General features: G+C 43.7%; 1 protein-coding gene across 5 annotated transcripts in view; it reads left to right on the top strand.

The window, feature by feature from the left end:
- The window catches only part of MYRF (myelin regulatory factor), a 143,186-nt gene that overhangs the window by 97,371 nt on the left and 21,009 nt on the right, over positions 1-24,806 (top strand). For 3 of the 5 annotated variants that reach the window (XM_044270621.1, XM_044270624.1, XM_044270625.1), the window contains 13 exons: positions 2,945-3,039; positions 7,373-7,496; positions 8,987-9,182; positions 10,544-10,620; positions 10,707-10,817; positions 14,240-14,330; positions 14,534-14,758; positions 17,327-17,435; positions 17,572-17,681; positions 21,099-21,244; positions 21,369-21,444; positions 23,058-23,146; positions 23,683-23,751. In XM_044270621.1, the coding sequence (XP_044126556.1) occupies positions 2,945-3,039; positions 7,373-7,496; positions 8,987-9,182; positions 10,544-10,620; positions 10,707-10,817; positions 14,240-14,330; positions 14,534-14,758; positions 17,327-17,435; positions 17,572-17,681; positions 21,099-21,244; positions 21,369-21,444; positions 23,058-23,146; positions 23,683-23,751 (1,518 nt within the window). The remainder of the gene's footprint in view (positions 1-2,944; positions 3,040-7,372; positions 7,497-8,986; positions 9,183-10,543; positions 10,621-10,706; positions 10,818-14,239; positions 14,331-14,533; positions 14,759-17,326; positions 17,436-17,571; positions 17,682-21,098; positions 21,245-21,368; positions 21,445-23,057; positions 23,147-23,682; positions 23,752-24,806) is intronic. The other 2 variants (XM_044270622.1, XM_044270623.1) reach the window with 2 other exon arrangements.

The raw sequence follows: 24,806 nt of genomic DNA, 5'->3' as shown, positions 1-24,806 counted from the left end.
AGGATATGGTTATGGTGCCTTCACCTCTGACGTTCAACCTCGTAATGAATCGCATGATGACAATTCTTATTGAGGAGACTGACTTTTATACAACTCAACCCCTTAAAAATATGCCATGAATGTAGTAGAAATGGGAACCCATTTTAAGACTTTGTTTTAGTGCTAAAAATTTGAAAAGGGGGCTTTTTTTTATTGTACATTTTAGGCTCTATTCACATTAGTGTTGGACTCCATTCCATTAGATTTTTGTTGCTTTTTGATGGAAAGAATACATGCAGCATTATTCTTGCTTTAAAGGGGTTGTTCAAGAATGAGGGGGGTTTTGGCAAACCCCCTCACTTTACTGGACCTGTAAAGGGAAGGTAACTTATCTGATTCCCGGCGCTGGCTCCCCACTCGTTCTTCTCCCGGTCAGCGGTGCTCTGCTGGGCTCCCTCTATGTCAGCATCCTGTTTGACATAGCCGCAGCCAAGACCGGATCCCCTTGCGTCCTGTGACGATTTGTCATGATGTAAACTGTGCCACTAACTGCCCAGGCAAGTGATTGGCTGCGGAGATGTCAAACTGGAGGAAGCCCAGCAGAGCAGCCCAGGCCTGGAGGAGAAGGAGTGAGGAGTCGGCTCAAAGAACTGCACCAAAAACTACTGTAAAAAAACGGTGTGACACCACGCTGACAGAAACCTGACCGATCCTATATAAGCCTGTAGGTGCCTCAGCATTCATAAAGGTCCATTTCAAAAGCGACCCATGAAAGCTGCTATGGCTTTGTTAAAAAGGTTATCCGGCCTAGGAGCTGACAACTCCAATGGTCCTAAACTAACCTGAGGTCCTGCCGAGCCCACGATCCTGCTCCATTCCCGGCCGCTTCCAGTCCTCGCAGGACCAGGAAGTGGTTTTATCACAGGCATAGTGAAACCACGGGGGGCACAGTTTAGGACCATTGGGGTTGACCGCTTTTAGGCTGAAACACCTCTTTAATAAGGGGTGTGAGGATACTAATGTAAACAGGGTCTTGTTCCTGAGGCCTCATGCACACGACCGTTGTGTGCATCCGTGGCCGTTGTGCCGTTTCCCGTTTTTTTTCGCGGACCCACTGACTTTCAATGGGTCCGTGGAAAAATCGGAAAATGCACCGTTTGGCAGCCGCATCCGTGATCCGTGTTTGCTGGCCGTGAAAAAAATAGGACCTGTCCTTTTTTTTTCACGGCCAACGGTTCACGGACCCATTCAAGTCAATGGGTCCGTGAAAAAACACGGATGCACACAAGATTGTCATCCGCGTCCGTGATCCGTGTCTGTAATCCGTGTCCGTTTTTTCCTATCATTTCAATGGCAAACTTGACTTCGATTTTTCTTTCATTTTTCATGTCCGTGGATCCTCCAAAAATCAAGGAAGACCCACGGACGAAAAAACGGTCACGGATCACGGACCTACAGACCCCGTTTTTGCGGACCTTAAAAAAAAAACTGTTGTGTGCATGAGGCCTAAGGGTGATGTCAGACACAGCTTATTGTGGCAGTTGTTGATGCAGTGCTTTGACCCAAAGCCAGAAGTGGGTTGAAAGATATAGAGAAATATAAAGGAAGGCTCAAAAAACTGCCCAAGGCTGCCTGGTCCTGTGGGGACTGGAAATGGCTAGGAACAGGGCAGTGGCATTGGCATGGCGGGACTGCGTACAGGTGTTTTTTTGTTTGTTTTTTTAAAGGGGCACTGTTTAGGACCATTGGGATTGTTGCCTTTTAGGTTGGAAAGCCCCATAAGTAACGAGTGTTAAGATGCTAATGTGAACAGGGCTTTACCCCTAAGGTGGGTTCACACTAGCGTTAGGGATTCAGTTATGGCTTTCCATTATAACATGGTTATAATGGAAAATAACGGAATGCCCAGACAGAATGCAAAACTGAAGCCTTTAAAAGGCAGTCTGTTTGCTTTCCGTCCTAATAGAAGTCTATAGGAAAGCATAATGGATCAGTCTGGGTCCCGTTATGCAAGACGGAAAACAACGTTTTGTCGACAGGACTTTGTTTTCCGTCTTGCATAACGGGACCCAGACGGATCCGTTTTGAATCGCATAGACTTCTATTAGGACGGATAGCAAATGGAATGCCTTTTAAAGGCTTCTGTTTTGCATTCCGTCATAATACAAGTCTATGGGCAGAAGAACGGATCCGTCCTTCAGTCTTATGGATTCCGTTATTTTCCGTTATAACCATGTTATAACGGAAAGCCATAACGGAATCCCTAGTGCTAGTGTGAACCCACCCTAAGACCTCTTGCACACGACCGTATGGCTTTTTCTGTATTTTGCAGTCCGTTTTTCACGGATCCGTTGCTCAGTTTTTTGTTTCTGTTGTGTTTCCTTCCCTTTTTCCGAAAAAAAATCTCTGTATGGTTTTCGTTTTCGGTTAATGCACAGTAATGTATTTTAACAGAATACACATGGGCAAAGATCTGCAAAAAACTTATGCATTCTGTATTTTTGGAGGACCCATTGACTTGAATGGAGCCACGGATCGTTATTTGCGGGCAATATTAGGACAAGTTCTATCTTTCAGCGGAACAGAAATACGGAAACGGAATGCATACAGAGTACATTCCTTTTATTTTGCAGAACCATTGAAATGAATGGTTCCGCATACGGAATCCGCAAAAACAGAATGGAAACTTAAAAAAAAAAAACGTTTGTGTGCAAGAGGCCTAATGGTGATGTCAAGCACAGGTATTTGAGGCAGTTTTTTTAGTTGTATGGGAAATATAAAGGAAGGACTTATACTTCTTCCTACTACTGGCTCTGGCTCAAAAAAACTGCATCACAAAACCCGTGTGTGACACCATCATAATAACTCCACAGATAAAAAATGTTGACGTATATTTTAATTCTAAGTCTCATTCAGAGTCAAAGATCTGATTATATTTTTATATTTTTTTCTTCCTTTATTGCAGGCTCCCCGCGCACCCTGCAAAGAAGAGGAAACACTCAGATTCTCCTAATCTGAGGGATCAAGTACCCAGTGGAGGCATGGTGAAACAGGAGCCGGGTACTGACACACTGACATAGACCCACATATACGAGTAGAGCAGGCATATGAAAAGAAGGTCCACTGGCAATGCACCTCGAGGGCATGGTGGAGCATACATACACATAGGCCTGAACGCTGTTCTCACCAGGGCACTGACTGTGGCCATGACCATATGATTACTGAGGGACAGAAAGCACAGTGGGGGAGATTTATCAAAACGGGTGTAAAGGAAAACTCATTTAGTCGCCCATAGCAACCAATCAGATTCCACCTTTCATTTTTTCAGAGCTCTTTTGGAAAATAAAAGATTTAGGGTCTATTCACACGACCGTATGAATGGGTCTGCGTCCGTTCCACAATTTTGCAGGACAGATGCAGAGCCATTCATTTCAATAGGGCCGCAAAAGATGCAGACAGCACACCGTGTGCTGTCCGCATCCGTAATCCTGTTCTGCGGCCCCACAAAAATATAGAGCATGTCCTATTCTTGTCCGCAATCACGGACAAGAATAGGCATTTTCTATATAGCGCCGGCCATGTGCGGTCCGCAAAATGCGGGCCGGTATCTGTGTTTGGCGGATATGCAATTTGCAGACCGCAAAACACGGTTGTGTGAATGTATCCTTAATTTGATTTGTTGCTATGGGCGACTAAGACAGTTTTTCTTTACATCAGTTTTGATAAATCTCCCCCTTTGTGATAGGGAGGTTTATAAAACTGTCCAAAAGGAAAACTGACTGTTGCCCATAGCAACCAATTACTGCACTGCTTTAATTTTGTTCTCTGCTCTTGAAATATGAAAGGTGCTTTGTGATTGGCTGTGATGGGCAACAAAGACAACTCTTCTTTTAGACAGTTTCCATAAAATCTGCTGTAAATGGGACTGTTTGTGAACATTATAGTTTGTAGTGTAAATGCATTTATTGCTTACTACCTGTGAAATACAAACTAATGATTACCCAGACAGGAAAACTGGGTTAGTTGCCCATAGCAACCAGTCAGATTCAACCTTTCGTTTTTTAGAGCTCCTTTGGAAAATGAAAGGTAGAATCTGATTGGTTGCTATAGGCAAATAAGCCAGTTTTCCATTCCACCAGTTTTGATAAATCTCCCCCTCAGTTTTTTATTTAAAGGGGTTGTCCGGGTTCAGAGCTGAGCCCGGACATACCTCCACTTTCACCCGATGCTCTCCTTTGCCCTGCGCTAAATTGCGCAGGGCAAAGGCATTTTTTGGAGATCCGGTGACGTACCGGGGCTCTCCATGGGGCTGGCAGGAAGCCCGGTGACGTCACCAGTACTGATGGGCGGGATTTAGCGCTGCCCTAGCTAGTAAAACGGCTAGGGCAGTGCTAAAGCCCGTCCATCAGAGTCTCGTGACGTCACCGAACACACTGCCGGACGGAAGTTTCTGCCTGGCAGTGTGTTATTGAAAACAAAAGAGTCCGTGCCCTGTGCGATCTAGCGCAGGGCAAGGGAGCACATCGGAGCATGAGATGCTCCGATGCTAGCCTCAGGGGGGCTGCTTGGGTGAAAATAAGGGTATGTCCGGGTTCAGCTCTGAAACCGGACAACCCCTTTAAGATTTGTTATAGGAGATTTGTCTATTTTGTGCTGACCAAATGGGTTAGCTTTATTAAAACTGTCTAAAAGAAAATCCAGTCTTTGTTACCCATAGCAACCAATCACAGTGCAGCTTTCATCTTACCAGAACAGTTTAAGAAATAAAAGCTGCACGCTAATTGGTTGCTATGGGCAACAATGAGAATTTTTACGTTAGACAGTTTTACATAATTCTGCCCCATTTTTTGCACTATACAATATATTTTTTGCAAACAGCGCCCATATTTATTTTCATAAATAGACTAATACATGGACAACTAACATAGATAGCGCTCACTAAAAGGGCATACTTGCCAACTCTCCTGGAATGTCCGCATAATTACCAACATTGCGATTGGTACATTAGGGACAAGTAGACCCCTACCCCAGGACAGGTCTTCTCACTTCTGGGTGGGGCTTACACAAGCCACGCCCTTTTTGGAACAGGACAGCCCAAATTTGCAGGGACAGTTCCTGCAAATTAAGGACTATTGACACTTATTTCCCCCGGAGACTCCATGCAAAAGGGGAGAGATCTTACAGAATCCAAGAAGAGCAATGCAGAATTGTACCTATGACACTGGCTGACCTGCTACATGTGCGCTTGGCAGCTGAAGACATCTGTGTTGGTCCCATGTTTATATGTGTCCGCATTGCTGAGAAAAATTATGTTTTATTATGTGCAAATGAGCCTCTAGGAGCAATGGGGGCGTTGTCGTTACACCTAGAGACTCTGCTCTCTCTGCAACTACTGCACTCTCTGCACTTTGATTTTAGGAGAAGTCAGGGACAGGCATGATCACATTTAAACTGCCTGGAGAGGGGTGGTAGTTGCAGCGAGAGCAGAGCCTCTAGGTGTAAGGGCAACGCCCCCATTGCTCCTAGAGACTCATTTGCATATATTAAAACTTCATTTTTCTCAGCAATGCGGGCACATATGAACATTGGACCAACACAGACGCCTTCAGCTGCCAAGCGCACATGCAACAGATCAGCCAGTTTCATAGGTACAAATCTGCTGACAGATGCCCTTAAACAGTTTTGGGGGTGACAGCGCCTGGCAGAACGTGGCTGTAGGGACCCAAGACTCGGAGCAATCACTTACTGGAGCTCTGGCAAGCTGAGCAGGAGCAGGTGCAGCGCACGGGGGCCAATGTCCATGGGGATCCCTTTAAGAGGGAAAATAAAGTCAATGGTTTTGTCGTGACGCCAGTTGCAATGAAGCAACAAGGGCACAGGGCCCCTTTTAGTAATGCTGTAGGTGGTGGTACCCAGTGTAGGAATGCCAGAGTGGTGTAGGGTAGTCTAAATGTACCTTTATGTGTACTTGTGCACGTGTCACGGTGCTCCTACCTGGATACGCTGGAACCCCAGGCATTGTCCTGCGAAGCAGAGCAAGGGATCGTTGATGAAGCGGATGAAATAAATTGAGTCCAGACCGTGTGTTGAAGTTGATAACAGCTTTACTTGCATAAACGTTCATCAGGAAACAATCTTCCAACTTTGCCTTGGTCACCAGCAGGCTTTGGCTTTAAAACTGACAGGCAAACACGCCCTGCTCCATCTGTTGCTCTCTGGCTCTGCTGTGCTAACAGAATTAAATGGAATCTTTTCCTTTCTGCTGTACTTAACTTTCTGTGGTCTGGTCTGTAGCTTTGTCTTTGTCCAAGGGACTCTCTTCCTGGCTTTGGAGGCTCTTTGGTGTGGCCTCTTAATCCAGCATAGCTGAAGGTGCTCTGCTGGCTGAGACACAGCCTTCCCCTTGCAGGGGGTACTCTATTCTGATTTTGGCAGGGCCCGTCCAGCAAGGACGAGGGCCTGCTTCCTTCCCCAAACAGGGGGTACTCTAAACTGACCTTCACTAACTAAAACTCCTTCCTCTCTAGATAGGGCTAGAATGGAAAGAAGGGCTCCATTCTAGGCAAAACAGCTCTGCCATAGATGCCGCCATCTGCTGGTGAACCAGGCACATAACACTTACACATAATATTGCAAAATAGGAAATGCACAGTGTTTAAGCCTATAAAATAAATATACATGATGACATTGAATCAACCATAGGAGATAGTGGAGAGGTGTAAAAGGTGGTAATGCACCACTGGGACGTTACACAGGCTGCCAGGAACAAGTTCCCTGGCCAGTCCATCTATAACATCAAATGGACCCAGTTGAAGGAGCAATGCACCCTGTAGTCATCCATAACAAATGAACCGTGGCCACCACTGGCCAACATGATTGTGCTGCTCCTGTCATGGGAAGTACTTCAGTACTTTAATATTATATTATACAGGTGTTTCACATATGTCTGCCACGACTGCCCGTCTAGTATGCATGATGTATATGGAGTCTGTGTACAGGGGAAGGCCTAGCCTGGGGTCAGGATACAGGGCTCATCTGGCCTGGAATCTGTATACAGGGGGGCTTTGATATGCTGGGATCTATATCTATTTGCTGTATGGTGTGTATTCATTATGGGTTATGTCGAATAGGTATGAGTTGTGTAAATGCCACAGGTTGGGAGCGTGTCTCATATAAATAGGTGTGGCATAAGAAAAAATTTGGCACCGTGCGCAGGTGCCTGCTCCCGTCTTTGAAGTCCTTTGTCAAAAGTTGGCAAGCATGCTAAAGAGGTACATGTTACTACCACAGTAATTACATAACATTCAATGACAAGGGTGGTCTTTGGGGTTGGCTTATGGGTACAACAGTTATCCTCATAGTTTAATTGACTTTTTTCCGATTTTGACTACAGGTCTTATGCAAGATAATGACAGTCTGAATGGCTCCTACCTGGACCCGAATTATCAGTCTATAAAATGGCAGCCGCACCTACAGAATAAGTGGGTCACCTTGTATGACAGCAACTACAAGGAACTGTAAGTAAAAGTCATACGATATAATGTAAGCAGTGCAATGTCTGGACTGATTGGCTGGAGTATTCATAGAATGGCTACCTTATTAGAGACACCCATCTAGTAGCGCGTTGGACCTCCTTTGGCCTTCAGGACTGCAGCAGTTGATCCTGGTATAGATTCCACTAGGTGTTGAAATAGTGCTGTGGGAATATTGGCCCAGAACTGTTGCCACAGATTAGACAGAAGTACTGACATGCTATGAACGGCCCATTCTACCCAGTCTCAGAGATCCCCTTTAGGATTTAGGTCTGTGGGCCAGGGGAGCAAGAAAATTCATTATAAATTTTCCTGGAACCAGTAACACGACTAAACTATTTGGAATAGTTGCATGACTCTTTGGGGCATGCATCTTAGGAGGTTTGGCGAGTTGAAGGATGGGGCTCCTGTTTGGGCTAGAAGGCCTGCAGGGGCATGATGATGTTTGGTGCCCTTGGGTCAGTGAGTGCGGCCAAGGGTAAGGTGAAATTTCAACTGGAGGATAAAAAGTATGGGGTTGCCTTCCAGGATCCCTCATGATCAGGTGGTTATGAAGTTGGAACATTGTTCAGATATATGCAAGTTATGTAAAGAAAATGTTATTATGGTTAATCTGTTAGAAAATGGGCCGCTACGGCCTTTTACACCAAAATGAGGTCTCCGTGTGTTTGCTAATGTGAAAAGGGGATGGGGTGGTAAAATGGCCACACTAATCTTCCATCCTAGTAAGGGTCCATTCACATGTCCATATGAATGGTCCGGATCCGTTCCGCAATTATGCAGAATGGGTGCGGACCCATTCATTTTCAACGCGGCCAGAAAAGATGAGGACAGCACACGGTGTGCTGTCCACATCCACATTTCCGGTCCGCGGCCGCGAACTTCTGGTCCACGGTTCTGCAAAAGGTTCTGCAAAAAAATAGAGCATGTCCTATTCTTGTCCGCAGCTGCGGACAAGAATAGGAGTCCTCTATATAGTGCCGGCCATGTGTGGTGTCTTTGCAGTCCGCAACTTGCTACACTACGGACGTCTGAATGGACACTAAGTCAACTAACTCTAACAGCACAGGCACGAGACTAGACAAGTCTCACATTACTGGTGGTGATAATTAGATTGCCTCAGCAGAGCCCATACATTGTAATGCCATACGGAGCGCATATTGTGAACAAAGTTTAGGAACGTATCCAGTACAGACAGAACAGTCTGAACCGATGACCATGCGTCATTCGAAGTTGCTCAGATTGCACGATTTTCCCATTCTAATGTGGATTCACCCTGAAACTGATCCACAGAAAAACATCTTCACTTTTATATCGCACTCCGGGTTCATGAGTCTAATTTCCATACAGGGAGGCTCCATGAAAGGGCAGGTGTCTCTAATAAAGTGGCCACTCAGTGTACATTCAGTTTGAATTTAATGGGATGGTTTTGCGAGTCATGATATTTGACCCTTGACTGATCTTGTTTCATGCAGCCCAATGCCTACTTACAAGGTCGACGCAGACAAAGGATTTAACTTCTCAGTGGGAGATGATGCTTTTGTGTGCCAGAAGAAGAACCATTTTCAAGTGACGGTCTACATCGGCATGATCGGAGAGCCTAAATATGTCAAAACCCCCGAGGGCATCCTACCTATTGAGTGTTTCTACTTAAAACTAAATGGTGTGAAGGTGAGAATCGAGCCAAGATCTCACTTATTACATTAATTGTAAATTACAATGTTGGGATAATGAGGTAGTATTACATGGCAGCCATTGACATGAATACATAATCACAGTGAGTCCTCCAAAGCAAAATATGCTCTTTGCAGTATCTTTCTTTTTAGCTGTAGGGAAGGGCCGGGAATGTTGGGGCCCCACATTATGATCGTCATATGACATAATATGGCAAAGTCTATTCTGAATAGCTTGTGCTGAAAAGTGGTTGGCCATTTCTTGACAAACCCCATTACTGGTCAGACCTGCTCCCTGCCCTTGGTCCTGGCTCCTTCAGGGGGTCATCAGGGGCCCATGATGAAGCTTTGAGCGAAACGCGCGTTGGGGCGCAGGGTCCCTTTGGTTGGTATGGTACATTTATGATTTACTTGTCCGATTGTTGTTTGGTCTTACTGGGCATTTTGTACCTAGTCCTTAGTCACTAAATTGTATATGTTTTTTTCTTGCACTTTCACTTTATTACTCATCTCTCTACATTTCACAGATGAAACTCTAAAAATTAGAATATCGTTTAAAAGTCCATTTATTTCAGTAATTGCATTAATGCAGCTTAAAATTAGAATTTTGTGAAAAGGTTCAATATTCTAGGCTCAAAGTGTCACACTCTAGTCAGCTAATTAACCCATACCCCCTGAGCAAAAGGGACCTCAAAATTGTGACTTTGGGGTTTCATAAGCTGTAAGCCATAATCATCCAAATTATACCAAATAAAGGCTTGAAATATCTCGCTTTGCATGTAATGAGTCTCATATGTTAGTTTCACCTTTTAAGTTGCATTACTGAAATAAATGAACTTTGCACAATATTCTAATTTTTCGAGTTTCACCTGTATATAAGTGTGACCAGGATGGGTCTTATCTCTTTATGGTAGTAACCATGTGCCGTCCATAGGGATTCCCTGTTTTGGCTATGTGCCTTATGTATTTCTTGCACCACCACAGATCTTATGTTTTAATCATGTGCTTATATTGTAATCAAGTAATAAAGATTCATTGTTTTACTGTATTACTGTTTACTTTTATTTTTGGCCCTAGCTCGGAAAAGTTGTATTGTTATTTGCCCATTTATTTTTTGGTGTTATGTTAAATATGCTGTATAGTCCTAGCATACCAGAGATCACAGGCATGAGAGGATAAAGTTATCAGCTCCGATTCTTTAATATCATGATCATTTGGCCATGTGTGTTATTTTGGTAGGTAGACCTACGAAGATAATATCTGAAATCTAATTAAATATATTAATTTTATGTAATTTGAGGAATCCATATTAGCTTATACAATTCAAACCCGTCCTTCCTTATGCTTGCACCTTTTCAGCTGGAGGCCATCAATCAAAGCATCAGTATTGAGCAGTCACAGTCCGATCGCAGCAAGCGCCCCTTTCATCCAGTGACGTAAGTAAACGGCAGCTCAATAATAAAAATGCAATATGTGCGATATGTGATAGTACTCTCCCTCTCTTTCTCTCTGGCCGTCTCAGGATGTCTCTTCCACCAGAACAGGTCACTAAAGTCACAGTTGGGAGGCTCCATTTTAGTGAAACTACAGCAAACAACATGAGAAAGAAAGGAAAACCCAATCCAGATCAGAGGTGAGTACAGCGGTCTGGACACACAGACTTCAATCGATCATATGATAATATGGTGGTATGAAAAAAAAAAAATATATATATATATATATTGTGGGGATTTGCTCTGGTAGGCAGGGTAAGCGGACGCAGTACAGAGGCGAAAACAAGTTTGTAAAGCAAAACTTCAGTGTTTTTTATCACATAATGTAAAACTACTCTGTAAAGTCTTGGTGTTCACACAATGCAAAATCCACAGAACATAAATATCACCTTGTTGGCCGTTTTATCCCCAGCGGTCCACAGCAGGCTTCAGGGGGCCTGTTTCCCAGCTTGCGGCTCTCAGCCCTTTAGCACGGCACCATGCCTCAGATCCCAAAACAGAGACCCTTTGCTGCTGAGCCCAGCTGTCTTTTAAGGACAGCTAGGTGTTGTCAAAACTCGGACCGGCACTTAAAATCCAGTCCGGTGTTTCACCTCACCTGGCTGCAAATTAGCCCAGCAGCACACACGGAGAGAAAAATACCTGTCCTCCCAGACCATACCCTTCACTGTGTCACTATATATATATATATATATTCAGTAAAAAGTTGTTGGAATTGCAATGAAGCTTTCTATGCGTAAGTGTAATGATGATATATGTAAGTGATTAAGTTAAAAGGAGGCTCTAGGACCCTGTTGGACGCCTCTAGCCTTAAAACAAGATGAGATACGGCCGCTAGCCTGGATACAAGATGAGATACGATCTGTAGCTTGGATTCAAGATGAGATATGGCCTCTAGCTTTGATACAGGATGAGATATGGACTTTAGCCTGGATACAAGATGAGATATGGTCTCTCTAGCTTAGATACAAGATGAGATACGGCCTCTACCTTTGATACAGGATGAAACACGGCCTCTGGCCTGGAAATAAGATGAGATACGGTCTCTAGTTTGGATACAAGATAAAATACAGCCTCTAGCTTTGATACAGGTTGAGATACGGCCTCTAGCTTTGATACAGGATGAGATACGGTTGGGCATGGAGACATACAGGTTCTGTATGGTATCTGCAGCGGATGGGGTACTACCAGGGGTCCCTTAAAGTGAAAGAGTTTTTCGTGACGCCAGTTGCATTTCAGCAACGGGAGACTAAGTCCCCCTATGTAGAAGGTGATGGTGGAACCCAGGTGTAGGAATGCCATAGTGGTATAAGGGTTGCCTATAGTGTCCCTTAGGTGTGGCTTTTGCACTTGTCACGGTGCTCCTACCTGGATATCCTGGAACCCCAGGCGTTGTCGTCCTCAGCAGAAAAAGGGGTGATGAACTGGGATGGTGAAGAGATTGAGTCCAGACTTGGTATGAAGTTTAAATGCAGCTTTACTTGAATAAACGGTAAACAGTTTCCAGGCTTGGTCCTGATTCTCAGCAGATTTTAGCATGAAAATGGCAGGCAACAACTTCTGCAAAAAAAATCCTCTCTGCTCAATCTGTACTGTCTCAGCCCTGCTATGTCAGCAATATTAAATAGGAATCCTTTCCTTTAGCTTGCTTTATGCTACAACTTCTTACTCTTTGTAGTCTGTCTTTACTGTAATCCTAGGAACTTCTTCCTGGCTTGAAGCTTACTTAGCTTGGCTTTTCGGGAGAGCTCAGTTCCACAGGGATGAGCGCCTGCTTTTCTCCTTGCAGCATGGAGTACAGGAACGAACTAACTGGTTTATACTAATTAGGTAGTTCCCTCTCCTTAGAGGAGAGTCAGAGAGCTGGAAAAAAGATTCCAGACTCTGCTACCTAGCACTGCCAAGTTTGCTGCCACCTGCTGGTGAACCAGGTTATCATATGAACAATAACAAATGCATAAGAGGAAATGCACACTACTTGGAGGACCTGGGAAAAAAGGCATCAGATCACATGGCTATTTTATATACAGACAGAAGAAGGGCGCAGAAGATGTAATGCCACTCGGGGCGCTACATATCCTGCGGCCCATTTGCCCACAGATGTTACAGCTGGGACTGTAGATCCTCCACACTCGTAGGTTACTGAAGGTGATGTCCCAACTGGTCCCACAAATGCTCGATTGGCAATAAATCTGGTGAACGGGCAGCCCAGGGAAGTGTTGTAATCGAACAGCGTCATTACATACATACATATATATATATGTATATACATACAATAGAAAAAGTCTTATGACAAGACTATTAGTCTTGTCATAAAACTATATAACCAATAGATGGTGCTGTTCATGAGTAGTTTAGATCGCGAATTTTCCATGGAAATGGTTTTTCAGCTGGAAAAAAAAAGCAAATTCTGCTCATTTGCATGTCTTTCCCATAGTTTTTACATGACAAAAATGTATAGAAAGGTTATTGAATATTATGTTAGGACAAGCAGAAAACGTTGTCACCCTAATGATAATGATCTAGGTGCGCAGGTCCAACCAAGCCATAACAGATCTGAAGTAACTTTGAGGCTTACTGGCTCTCAGTCAGATGAGAACTGGTTTGGAATGTCTCATAGTGCACAAGGCTGCCATTGTAAGGTATGCTGACTGTCATCTGTCTCATGGATAGATTGATGGCTTGCTCATACCTGGCTTTTAGCATATAGCCTTTGTGTAGTTGTCTATTGTATGTCGCAGTTAATAGGAGTCCAAGACAAATCCAGCTATCCTCTTAATGCTGGTTCCAAAACATTTTGTTGGGGTTGCCATAAATTTCTAACCTTTTTTTGTGAACCAGACACCCTCTCCTCTGATGTTCGTGTCTCCCGTTGACTTTCATTGTATTAAATTGTACTTGAGCACCCGCAGTATTCGGCCGAGCACTCCTATGTGCCGAGCATAGCGATGCTCAAGCCGAACAGCAGTTCGGCCGAGCATGCTCGCTTAACACTAATATATATAGTGCAATGCAAACAATGTTTGAAGGGGGTGTTTCAGATGCATCCATCCATCTATATGGGTAAAGTCCATAGAGAACTCTATGAGCATTTAATCATTTCGTACTGCTGTATCGTGGAAGCTGTGTGGACATGGGGTAAATATCAAACCTTTGAACAAATTATTGTAATCTACAATCCCTTTGTAGGATATTTGTTAGTGATAGCAATAACATTTGCCCACAGCATATGTGGCAGTACATGGACTCCTGGTGGTTTCTCTACCATAAGCACACGGTGTTCCAGTTTATGGTGTTTCCATACTGCGCTGTATTAGGGAGATATTCTTGCAGAAGAAATGTTTTCAGCAGAGTACACTATTATAATACAGCATCTGAAGGAGCTTGCCACTTTTTTGTCCGTCAGATGTACAGCAAAAACATTTCTGTATGCCTCTGTATGAAAGTAGAAAAATGACAATTCTATATAGGGCCATCCGTTAACCCCTCCTGCCATTATATTGTCTCCGACCTGTTCCTTGACTTGACCACCCACCTCATCACAATAATTTGCTTTTTGCAGGTATTTTCTCCTAGTGGTGGCGCTCCAAGTTCAGGCACAGAATCAGACATACCTTGTTGCAGCGCAGTCATCTGAACGCATCATTGTCCGGGTAAGTATACTGGAAACAGAAACGATAAAATTCTTTTAATCTGGTGTCTAGTAATCTGAAAGCAAGTGATAGACTTAAATAGTATTACGGTAAATTATAATCCAGCATCTGTCACAATCTGAAGCCCATGCCTAAGAAGATATAATCTATTGAGTGGTTCTGATAAATGCCCAGTCCTAGGATGGGCAATTTTACAATGTTAGGTTTTTGCTTCCCTTTCTTCACAGGCCTCAAATCCTGGCCAGTTTGAGAGCGACAGTGAAGTGCTTTGGCAACGTGGTCAACTTCCAGACACTGTTTTTCACCATGGACGTATTGGCATCAACACAGAGCGGCCAGATGAAGCTTTGGTGGTTCATGGGAATGTCAAGATCATGGGCTCACTTTTGCATCCTTCTGACATCAGAGCCAAGGAGGACATTGAGGAGGTGAGTCGTTAAGGAATGGTGGAACTTAGAGCTGAGGACACTCTGCTGCATTTGTAAGAGGGGCTCCCTGTAATGACACAGACATTGCAAATGAACTTGGATTTTTATTGAACAATGGCACAACCTTCTGAAGTGGTCATTAAACCAGGGTTGTGGATCTTGATCTCCTCCAGAGGTCTCGTTGGCATGCACTAAAGTGACTGTAGGCTCTCAGCCTGTCCTACCTTGCCACTATGAGTCCCTGAAGCAGCCTGCTTTTCCCATACTCAACTTGCAGCAGTTGCATCAATCCTAGGAGAGGAGAGAAGAAGCGAGGACAGGAGTGATAGTAGTTAGTATGGTGATTGTAGTCAGTACTCACTCTAATGCTCTCCTGGGCCATGCAGTGATGGGAAGGGGACACCTTTGTTCCCTTCTGGGCACACCCTGGTCTTGGGGTCTCCTGCCTGATGATGGTTCGGGTGCCCTTGATGGTGAATTGTGTGATGTTCATGACAGGATCCCCTGCAGCAGCGAAGGCAATGATGAGGCAACTTTGCAGTAGAACAATTTTTTTCTGAAGACTGAAATTCAGGTAGTAGTTAATAGGTCAAGAGGTTTCTTTAAAGCAAATGTTCCTTACACTGCACTTCTCAGTCTCACACTTAAAGGGGTTGTTTGGTTTCAGAGCTAAACCTGGACATATCCCCATTTTCACCCAGGCAGGTCCTCTGATATGAGCATCTCTCCCTTGCATGCTCTCCCTTGCCGCCTGCGCTGTACCATGCAGGGCAAGGTCTGTTAGTTTACATTCTCAAACTGCTAGGTGGAGGCTTTTGCCTAGCAGTGTTGCTGGTGACGTTACCGGCACTAATGGGCAAGCTTTAGCACTACCCTAGCCGTTTTACAGGCTAGGGCAGCGCTAAAGCCCGCCCATTAGTGTCGGTGAGGTCACCGGGCTCACTGCTATGCGGAAACCTCACCCTAGCTTTACCCATGGAGAGCCCAGTACAACACCGGATCTGGCTGCCTGGCTGGAAATGCCGATATGTCTGGATTCAGCTTTAAAACCCCGTTAAGCATAGGAATCCAGAAATAGGGTGCAACCCTTTTCCTTGTACAATTCAACGACATGGCAGACCCCAATGTTAAAGTATGCTTTGCAATATGGTGGGCATATCTGGATTCTGCCTTTTGTAAGCTTTTCCAGGGCCAGAAGCCTTTACAGTTTTAAAAAATGCTTCTACAGAGCCTATAAAGTCCTTTCAGACAAATTATCTCCGCAGGGCTTCCACTCGCACCTTTCCTTAACACTGGAATGCTTTTCAAGTATATGAAGTTCTTTTTTTTTTGCCTTGCCCTGGCTGGTACCTAAACTAGAGCTGGCTTTACTGACAGTTCTCTCCCTCTCACTCATCAATGTCTAGACTCTGTCTATCCACTTCACTGACTGATGTGTTCTAACCCCTCCTATCTATATTACACAGGGTGACAACAGCCCCATCTAGTGGTGGATGTTGATACAGCCTATTAACTCCTTGGTCAGCAGAAATATATGAAATGTGCATGTTACATGAAAATACAGTCACTTAGTATGGGAATTGCTCTGTGCCTTCATGGGTCCTTGTAACCATTAAACCACTACCTTTTACAGAGTCCCAATTATCCCCAGTCACAAACATACAATGTGCATGTTGCATAACATATTGTGCAACATAAAAGTATGGCAACCATTCTAGAGGGTGGCAAATACATTTGTAAACTGCTTCTGGAAGTGACACCATCACAATAAATGTGTGTTGAAACCTTATGAAATGGTTTCCCACAGACAAGTAGCTGCTCACAAGCCTAGAACAAGTTTCATGTGCAGCAGCTTGGGTGGCCTGCACACGAGTGACACCTTTCCGAGCCAGACCTTCTCATCCAGCATCATTGTCTGACATCACAAATGCTCTTTTAGCTGAATGGACCCAGTTTTGTGGAAAGCCTTTCCAGAAGATGGAGCCTGTTATATCCACAAAAGGGGCCCAACTCAATATAAATGCCTATGTTATGGGTTGTCAGTTGTCCACATACTTTTGGTCATATAGTCTACTTGAGCCTTAGGGTACAGCCACATGGATTTTGGATTTATTGCAGAATTGTCTGCAAACTTGCTGTGTATTTCATCCTCTGCCTTGCAAAGAGTGCAATCTTAAAAATTAACGTGATAAAGTGAAATACCATAGATTCTTTTTGCAGTATGTGGGTGATGTTTCTTAAAATCTCATCCGTTATGCCGTTACTGTAAAACTCTGCAGGATTTGACGTTCACAAACCCGCAGCAGCACATGCGCAGCATATATGTCTCCTGTGGACGTACTATAAATTATTCTGATTGAAATGGGTGTAGTTGAAGCCCCTTATGCACTGCCAGCGTTGGGATTGGCAGATATCTCACTTATGTACGCAGTCAAAGATTTTCTCCCAGTCTTACAGATGTATTGCTATGAAAGAATCCTACTTGCGTATTAGATGTATGGTTTTCAGACCACTAAATGCATAGACATTTGGTATAATTCCTCTGATATAATGTGTCTCTTATCTCAGGTTGACACCACCGAGCAGTTGAAACGGATCTCTCAGATGCGCCTTGTTCAGTATCATTACAAGCCTGAGTTTGCCAGCACGGTAGGCCTGGACGACACCGCAGAAACAGGTATGTTAAATAGACATATGTGGAACTATGAATGAATGAAGAAAGTATTAAATAAATTAAACTGTCTCCCTGTGTTATCTCATTCTCAGTTGAATGCCATGAATGTTATTTTGGCTTAATATTATTTTCCTTGTAGGAGTCATTGCTCAGGAAGTTCAGGAGATTCTTCCCGACGCAGTAAAAGAGACTGGGGATGTGGTGTGCTCCAACGGAGAAACTATAGAGAATTTCTTAGTTGTAAATAAGGTATGGTATTAAATTTAGGAAAGAGCAAAATATTACAGAGGTCTTCAGAATTTATGTTACTGGATATATTCAAAACTACAAAAGAACGCTGGAAAACTTAATGTGGTTGAGCTGTGACTGACGAGGTATAAACTGTTAGTGGTGCTTGGTCAATGATCACACAACCAAGGTGATAGACCTTTTATTTGGGTTCTGTAGCAGAGTATATGATGGGGCAGGGTCACATTAATACTGCGTGGCATCTCCCCTTGCTGTGATACAGGCTCCCACTCTGGCATAGTGATGGTCATACAGATGCTGGATGTCCTCCTGTGGTCATTCCAAGATCTTTAAACTTGGACCCATAGTTCAGCCAAGGTGGTTGTTGGCTGCTGTGCTTGGGAGATCTATCGCTCCATCCAGTCCCAGATATTCTTGATGGAGGAGAGATATGGAGATCAAGCTGATCAGGGGAGCTGCTGGATACCCTGAAGAGCACATTGTTTAGCGTGGGCAGTGTGTGGGCGAGTGTTATCTTGTTGGAACACTACATGTCCTAACTGAATAACAATAGGCAGTAGGACTGATTCTACAATGTCCTGGACATACCAAAGGATGATCAATGTTCCCTTCACAAATACCAGACAGGAACGTCCATGGTAGCTAATGGCACCCAACACCATGACACCTGATGTTGGTCCTGTGTGACTTCTTGATGGCAGTAGGTGTTCTCCAGCCCTCTTGAAAACATCAATAGCAAACAGTAGTGTTCAGTGATAAAAGCAGGTCCTGACTTGGTGCTAATGATATCTTCAATTAGTGTCTAGTGGAAAATACCCAAAAAACGCGCATAGAGCAATACCTCATATAATGGGTGAAAACCTATGAGATGGTAGCACTCACCTTATCTAGTTGTGGTAAGGGCACAACATTCCATTATGCTGGGACTAGACACATCGCTTCCTGAGGAGTCCTATATGATAGGCGAAACGTGTAGAAGCAATCTAGCAGAAGCAATCCAGCAAGAAATACTTTAGGAAAGAGAAAGTGAGGATTGTGATTTAGACCAGGCCCGAGGTATCCTGAGGCTGGGGGTCGCTCTTTTCAGGGCGAGTGCTCCGACATACAGCCATGCTAGGTTTCCCTAACCTGAGACTAGGGACTGATAGGGAAAGCAGCTATAGGCTGGAATGATTTATGAGAGCCGTCAGTTATATTGACCCCCGCCTGAAGCAAAAGAAGGAGACCTGGCTATTCAATCCCATCTTGCGTTTTTAGTTATTACCTTACCCAATTAATTTTAAAATTTACCTAAATAAAAGTTATATTTTAACTTTTGACACACTCAGTTATTACTAAATAAAACTCCAAAAGGCCGGAAAAACTATGGGTGGGAAGCTGCTACCTTGTAGTCCAGCCAGAGAGGAGGTCCAGAGTACAAAATCGATGAGGAGAACACAAAAATAGGAGGTGTTATCCCAATAGAATCAAGATACTTTGAGGGCAGGGTTACTCCACTTATTGTCAGTGTATAAAAGTATCTGGACTCCATTTGGATAGCAGCTCCGATATCAGTCTATTTTTGGGTTTCCTTGTCAACTATGTACTAGTGATGGTCTCAGCTCCTCCCCATGGCTCTTTATTGGCATCTACGTTCTTCAAAGTTCTTCATCTTCCTTATGCAGATACAGACAGAAGATAGAAAATCATCACTGTAAGGCCTCATGCACACGACCGTATTTTCAGTCCGCATCCGATCTGCATTTTTTACAGCTTGGATGTGGACCCATTCATTGCAATGGGGCTGCAAAAGACACGGACAGCACGCCATGCGCTGTCCACATCTGTATGTCCATTCCGCGGCCCCACAAAAAAGATAGAATATGTCCTATCCTTGTCCATTTTGCAGACGAGGATAGGACATTTTTACAGAAGTTTGAAAAAAGATAGTGGCATGCACACGGCCAACAAATCTGTGGTCCACAAAACGGAGACAGACGTGTGCATGAGGCCTAAACCTATTACTATAATGGATAACAGCTTGGTGGTACTTTGGGGGCTAAATCTTGATAAAAGGTCCCCTTTTAATACCTAAGCAACCACCTACCCTCCTACTTCTCATCCCGCTCCTATCAAGCAGGTTGTGGTAGACAAAAACAAATTGTGTAGATTCACTGAAAAGTACACTTCATTTCAGTGCTGTGGCTATCAGAGATACAAAAATTCAATTACCAACAATTGGTAAATTTCTCTGCCAATTCAATATTATGATGAATGTGAGTCTCGTGGAAATTCCACCAATGCCAAGTTCATATGTCACTGGATACATACAATGTACAGTCGTGGCCAAAAGTTTTGAGAATGACACAAATATTAGTTTTCACAAAGATTGCTGCTAAACTGCTTTTAGATCTTTGTTTCAGTTGTTTCTGTGATGTAGTGAAATATAGTTACACGCACTTCATACATTTCAAAGGCTTTTATCGACAATTACATGACATTTATGCAAAGAGTCAGTATTTGCATTGTTGGCCCTTCTTTTTCAGGACCTCTGCAATTCGACTGGGCATGCTCTCAATCAACTTCTGGGCCAATTCCTGACTGATAGCAACCCATTCTTTCATAATCACTTCTTGGAGTTTGTCAGAATTAGTGGGTTTTTGTTTGTCCATCCGCCTCTTGAGGATTGACCACAAGTTCTCAATGGGATTAAGATCTGGGGAGTTTCCAGGCCATGGACCCAAAATGTCAACGTTTTGGTCCCCGAGCCACTTAGTTATCACTTTTGCCTTATGGCACGGTGCTCCATCGTGCTGGAAAATGCATTGTTCTTCACCAAACTGTTGTTGGATTGTTGGAAGAAGTTGCTGTTGGAGGGTGTTTTGGTGCCATTCTTCATGGCTGTGTTTTTGGGCAAAATTGTGAGTGAGCCCACTCCCTTGGATGAGAAGCAACCCCACACATGAATGGTCTAAGGATGCTTTACTGTTGGCATGTAAGGATTAAAGGATTATTCCCATCTCAGACAATGGGGGCATATCGCTAGGATATGCACCCATTGTCTGACAGATGTGTGTCCCACCTCTTGGACCTGCACCTATCTCGTAAATGCAGCCGGAAAAGTCCTGGAGGGTGCACTGCGCATGTGCGGCTGCCCTCCATTGATTTCTATGGCACCGCCGAAAATAGCTCAGCTATTTCCGTCTGACCCATAGAAATGAACGGGAGTGGTGGCCGCACGAGCGCAGTGCGCTCCCATTCACTTCTATGGGGTGAGCGCTTGGTGATGGCCGGAGGTCCTCCCCGAGGTCCTCCAGCCACCACTTTCCCAGCTCCATTCTCGATAAAGCGATATATCCCCATTGTCTCAGATGGGAATACCCCTTTCATGTTTCCCTAAGTAAAAAGACATTCTACATTTTCTTTTTCAAATAACAGGAAAGGATATTTATGGAGAATGTCGGGGCGGTGAAAGAGCTCTGCAAGCTGACAGACAACTTAGAGACTCGGATCGATGAACTGGAAAGGTGGAGTCGGAAGCTGGCCAAACTCAGGAGGCTCGACAGCATGAAAAGCAGCAACAGGTTAAGATTTCTTAGATTTTTTTCCCCCCAGTATTATTTAAGGATTTCCTTGCCAGTTTCTATAAATGACACACAATAATTTTTTTTATTTAATTTGCAAACATTTTCCATTTTAACCCTTTAGTCACACTACTGGAAGTCAGTTCAGTCGTGCAGGGAGTATCCCTTATAAGCAACGTCCTTCCAAAGTCATTGGCAAGGTAGGTGCATATACAACATATATATATATGTTTTTTGGCAATTAATTATTCAAGAAGTAGATGTACATTTTCAAAAGCATTTACACAAATCCATGAAATCCAAGCAGACAAAGCTTTAGGCTTTATTAAATTACATCTGTCAGCAGATTTGTCCCTATGACACTGGCTGACCTGTTACATATGCACTTGGCAGCTGAAGGCATCTGTGTTGGTCCCATGTTCATATGTGTCCGCATTGCTGAGAAAAATGATGTTTTATTAGATGCAAATTAGCCTCTAGGAGCAACGGGGGCGTTGACGTTACACCTAGAGGCTCTGCTCTCTCTGCAACTGCCTCTCCCTCTGCACTTTGATTGACAGGACCAGACAGTGTAAATGTTATCACACCTGACCCTGTCAATCACAGTGCAGAAGGTGCGGCAGCTGCAGAGAGAGCAGAGCCTCTAGGTGTAACGACAACGCCCCCGTTGCTCCTAGAGGCTAATTTGCATATATTAAAACATCATTTTTCTAAGCAATGCGGCCACATATGAACATAGGACCAACACAGATGTCTTCAGCTGCCAAGCGCACATGTAACAGGTCAGCCAGTGTCATAGGTGCAAATCTGCTGACAGATGCTCTTTAAGGTCTAGGGAGGTCACTGGGCAAAACACTGTGAAGGGAACTCTTCAATATTTTCTTGGAAAAAAAAGAAAGACATCTTAGGTCAGAAAATCCAGGCTACAGGGGAAATGTTAATATGATACAACTATAAAATATTGAAGGGGTTGTCCCACAAATGCCATTTAGTAATGCCACAGAGTTATTCAATAAAATCTATCTGTATAGCACCGCTTGCTTGTTCCGTATTTCTCTGTCCACCTCACTGAGGTGGCCGTACAAGGTCAGGTCCATCCTTCAACTACTACCAGCCACATTTACTATTAGAGGCTGTGACATTTACAGGTAGAGAGCTGCTGCAGAAAGGACATGCCTCCTGAGAATGGACACACACCCTGAGCTCGGATAGGGAGAGATTTGAAATAAAACTAGAGCAATAAATGGGGAGATCTCTGAAGGTGGTTCTAGCTTGGTTAGAGAGAGCTTGACGTATACTATAGATTAATCATGGCATAGCCCCTGCAAAAGGATACCAAAAGTTGCATACAGTCTTTTCAAATATTGCTGTAAAGTCCAAAAATATATCATAACATCGTAAAATGTCCAAACGTTTTCCTTTTGAAGATCCCGTAATGAAAGATTTTGACTATAAAGTTTAGGACGCTAAAGCTGATGAGGGGTAGAACGTAGCGTCGAAGGAGTCCATCAGGTGAGGTTCTCGGCCTCCTCCATTAAAAGCCTATTAGAGATGAGGTACGGTGTGAACTACATAGAGAAGATGACAGGGGCCTGAAATGATAAAGGGGTTGTGTCACCCAAACGCCTGCCCATGGAGGAGGATCCACCACCATGGTCGAATAGAACCCTTTTGCACCTATTGGTGTAGGCCCTTGGCAGGGTTAAAGCTCCAGCTACAGATGTTATATCCATTAGTGTATCATCTTGTTAAGTTTCCTTTGGTGTTGATCTTGAGTTATATGATAAGAATCTAATTATTTTTGTTTTTGAAGACGACTCCATCTCCATCTGACCAGAGCTGTGTCAGTCAACGTTTCCTTCAAGCAACCATCATTGCTCTAGTAATTATCATGGCTTTCAGGTATGTTGTACAGAAAACTTACCAGTGTAACGTTATAGAAAATGCATCACACTAATGTGACAAGAACACAGTAATGAGATGAAATCTTGTGTAGTTCAGCCACTCAGACTTCAGTTTGCCCTGTCAAGACACCACCGCTGGGTGGGAGCTCCCTTTTTCTTCCACCATGGAAAGTGAGTCTGCAGCCAAACTAGTATGAGAACACCGAAGAGGAAAAGTGCACTCTGCGAACACTAGATGGTTAAAAATATCTACTTTACCTCCATTATCACTACTTTAGAACATTTCATGACTCATGATCACCGCTCTTTGTATACCGTGCACTTGAGTACGTTGCAATCTTGAGGTTTAGTGTCCAGGTTTCATTGTGTTGTGAGACCTCGAGTGGGGACAAAAAGGAAATCTCAGTACTAAGTAATAAGTGACTGACTACTCCAAATCACAATGCTAAAAATTACACTCAGTGCTAAAATTATTGGCATCAATAATCGCTTAGTGAATTGTAATTCATTAATCAACTCTTTCATCCATTGCAGTGTTATCTCCATGACGACTCTTTACGTGTTGAATTTGCGCAGTGAAGATGATCTACTAGACATGGATGGGTAAATACAATGTTCATGTCTCCCTTAGAATGAGCTCAGTTAGGAACATTTTGATCTACAGCACCCAAGCCCCCAATTCATCAACCCTCAAAGGGGTTGTCTCATTTCAGCAAATGGCATTTATCATGTAGAGAAAGTTAATACAAGGCAGTTTACTAATGTATTGTGATTCTCCATGTTGCCTCCTTTGCTGGCTGGATTCATTTTTCCATCACATCATACACTGCTGGTTTCCAGGGATTATGACCACCGCTGCGGAGCAGGTATGAGGTATCCGGGATGGAAGCTGCTGTGCATGCATGCCTGTGAGCTCCCACGGTCCCTGCCACCAGAGAGGCCGGCGCCTTTTCCTATAGTGTGCAAGCACGACCACCACTGATGGATGGATAGCAGGGTGGTCATAACCTCTGAAAACGAGCAGTGTATAATGTGATGGAAAAATGAATCAAGCCAGCAAAGGAAGCAATATGGACAATAACAATACATTAGTAAGTGCCTGGTATTAACTTTCTCTACATAATAAATGCCATTTACGGAAGTGATACAACTTCTTTAAGGCCCTGTTCATATTATGGTTTTTGTCTCCATTTAACGTATATGTTTAGGATCTATTCACACATCTGTAATTTAGGCTCTGCATACGTTCCGCAATTTTGCGGAACGGATGTGGACCCATACATTTCAATGGGGCCGCAAAAGATGCAGACAGTACACCGCAAAAAAGATACAGCATGTTCTATTCTTGTCCGCAATCGCGGACAAGAATAGTAACTTCTATTATAGGTTCTCAAAATGTGAAATGCACACGGCCGGTATCCGTATTTTGCAGATCCGCAATTTGCAGACCGCAAAACACTTACGGATGTCTGAATGGACCCTTAATTTATACATATTTTTTACTGTACAATATGGAATAGCCTAGTACAGGCTATTCCATACCTTTTCTTTGCAGTATACCAGCCAGATGGAAGCCAAAAAGACGCTCTCTGGCCTCTGTCTGATGAATGGAGCCCTGTGGACATGTAGGTCCAGAAAGCTCCCGACATAAAAATAAA

This window comes from Bufo gargarizans, chromosome 10, assembly GCF_014858855.1.
Source record: "Bufo gargarizans isolate SCDJY-AF-19 chromosome 10, ASM1485885v1, whole genome shotgun sequence".
NCBI lineage: Eukaryota > Metazoa > Chordata > Amphibia > Anura > Bufonidae > Bufo > Bufo gargarizans.
This window is presented reverse-complemented; position numbering and strand designations above follow the sequence as displayed.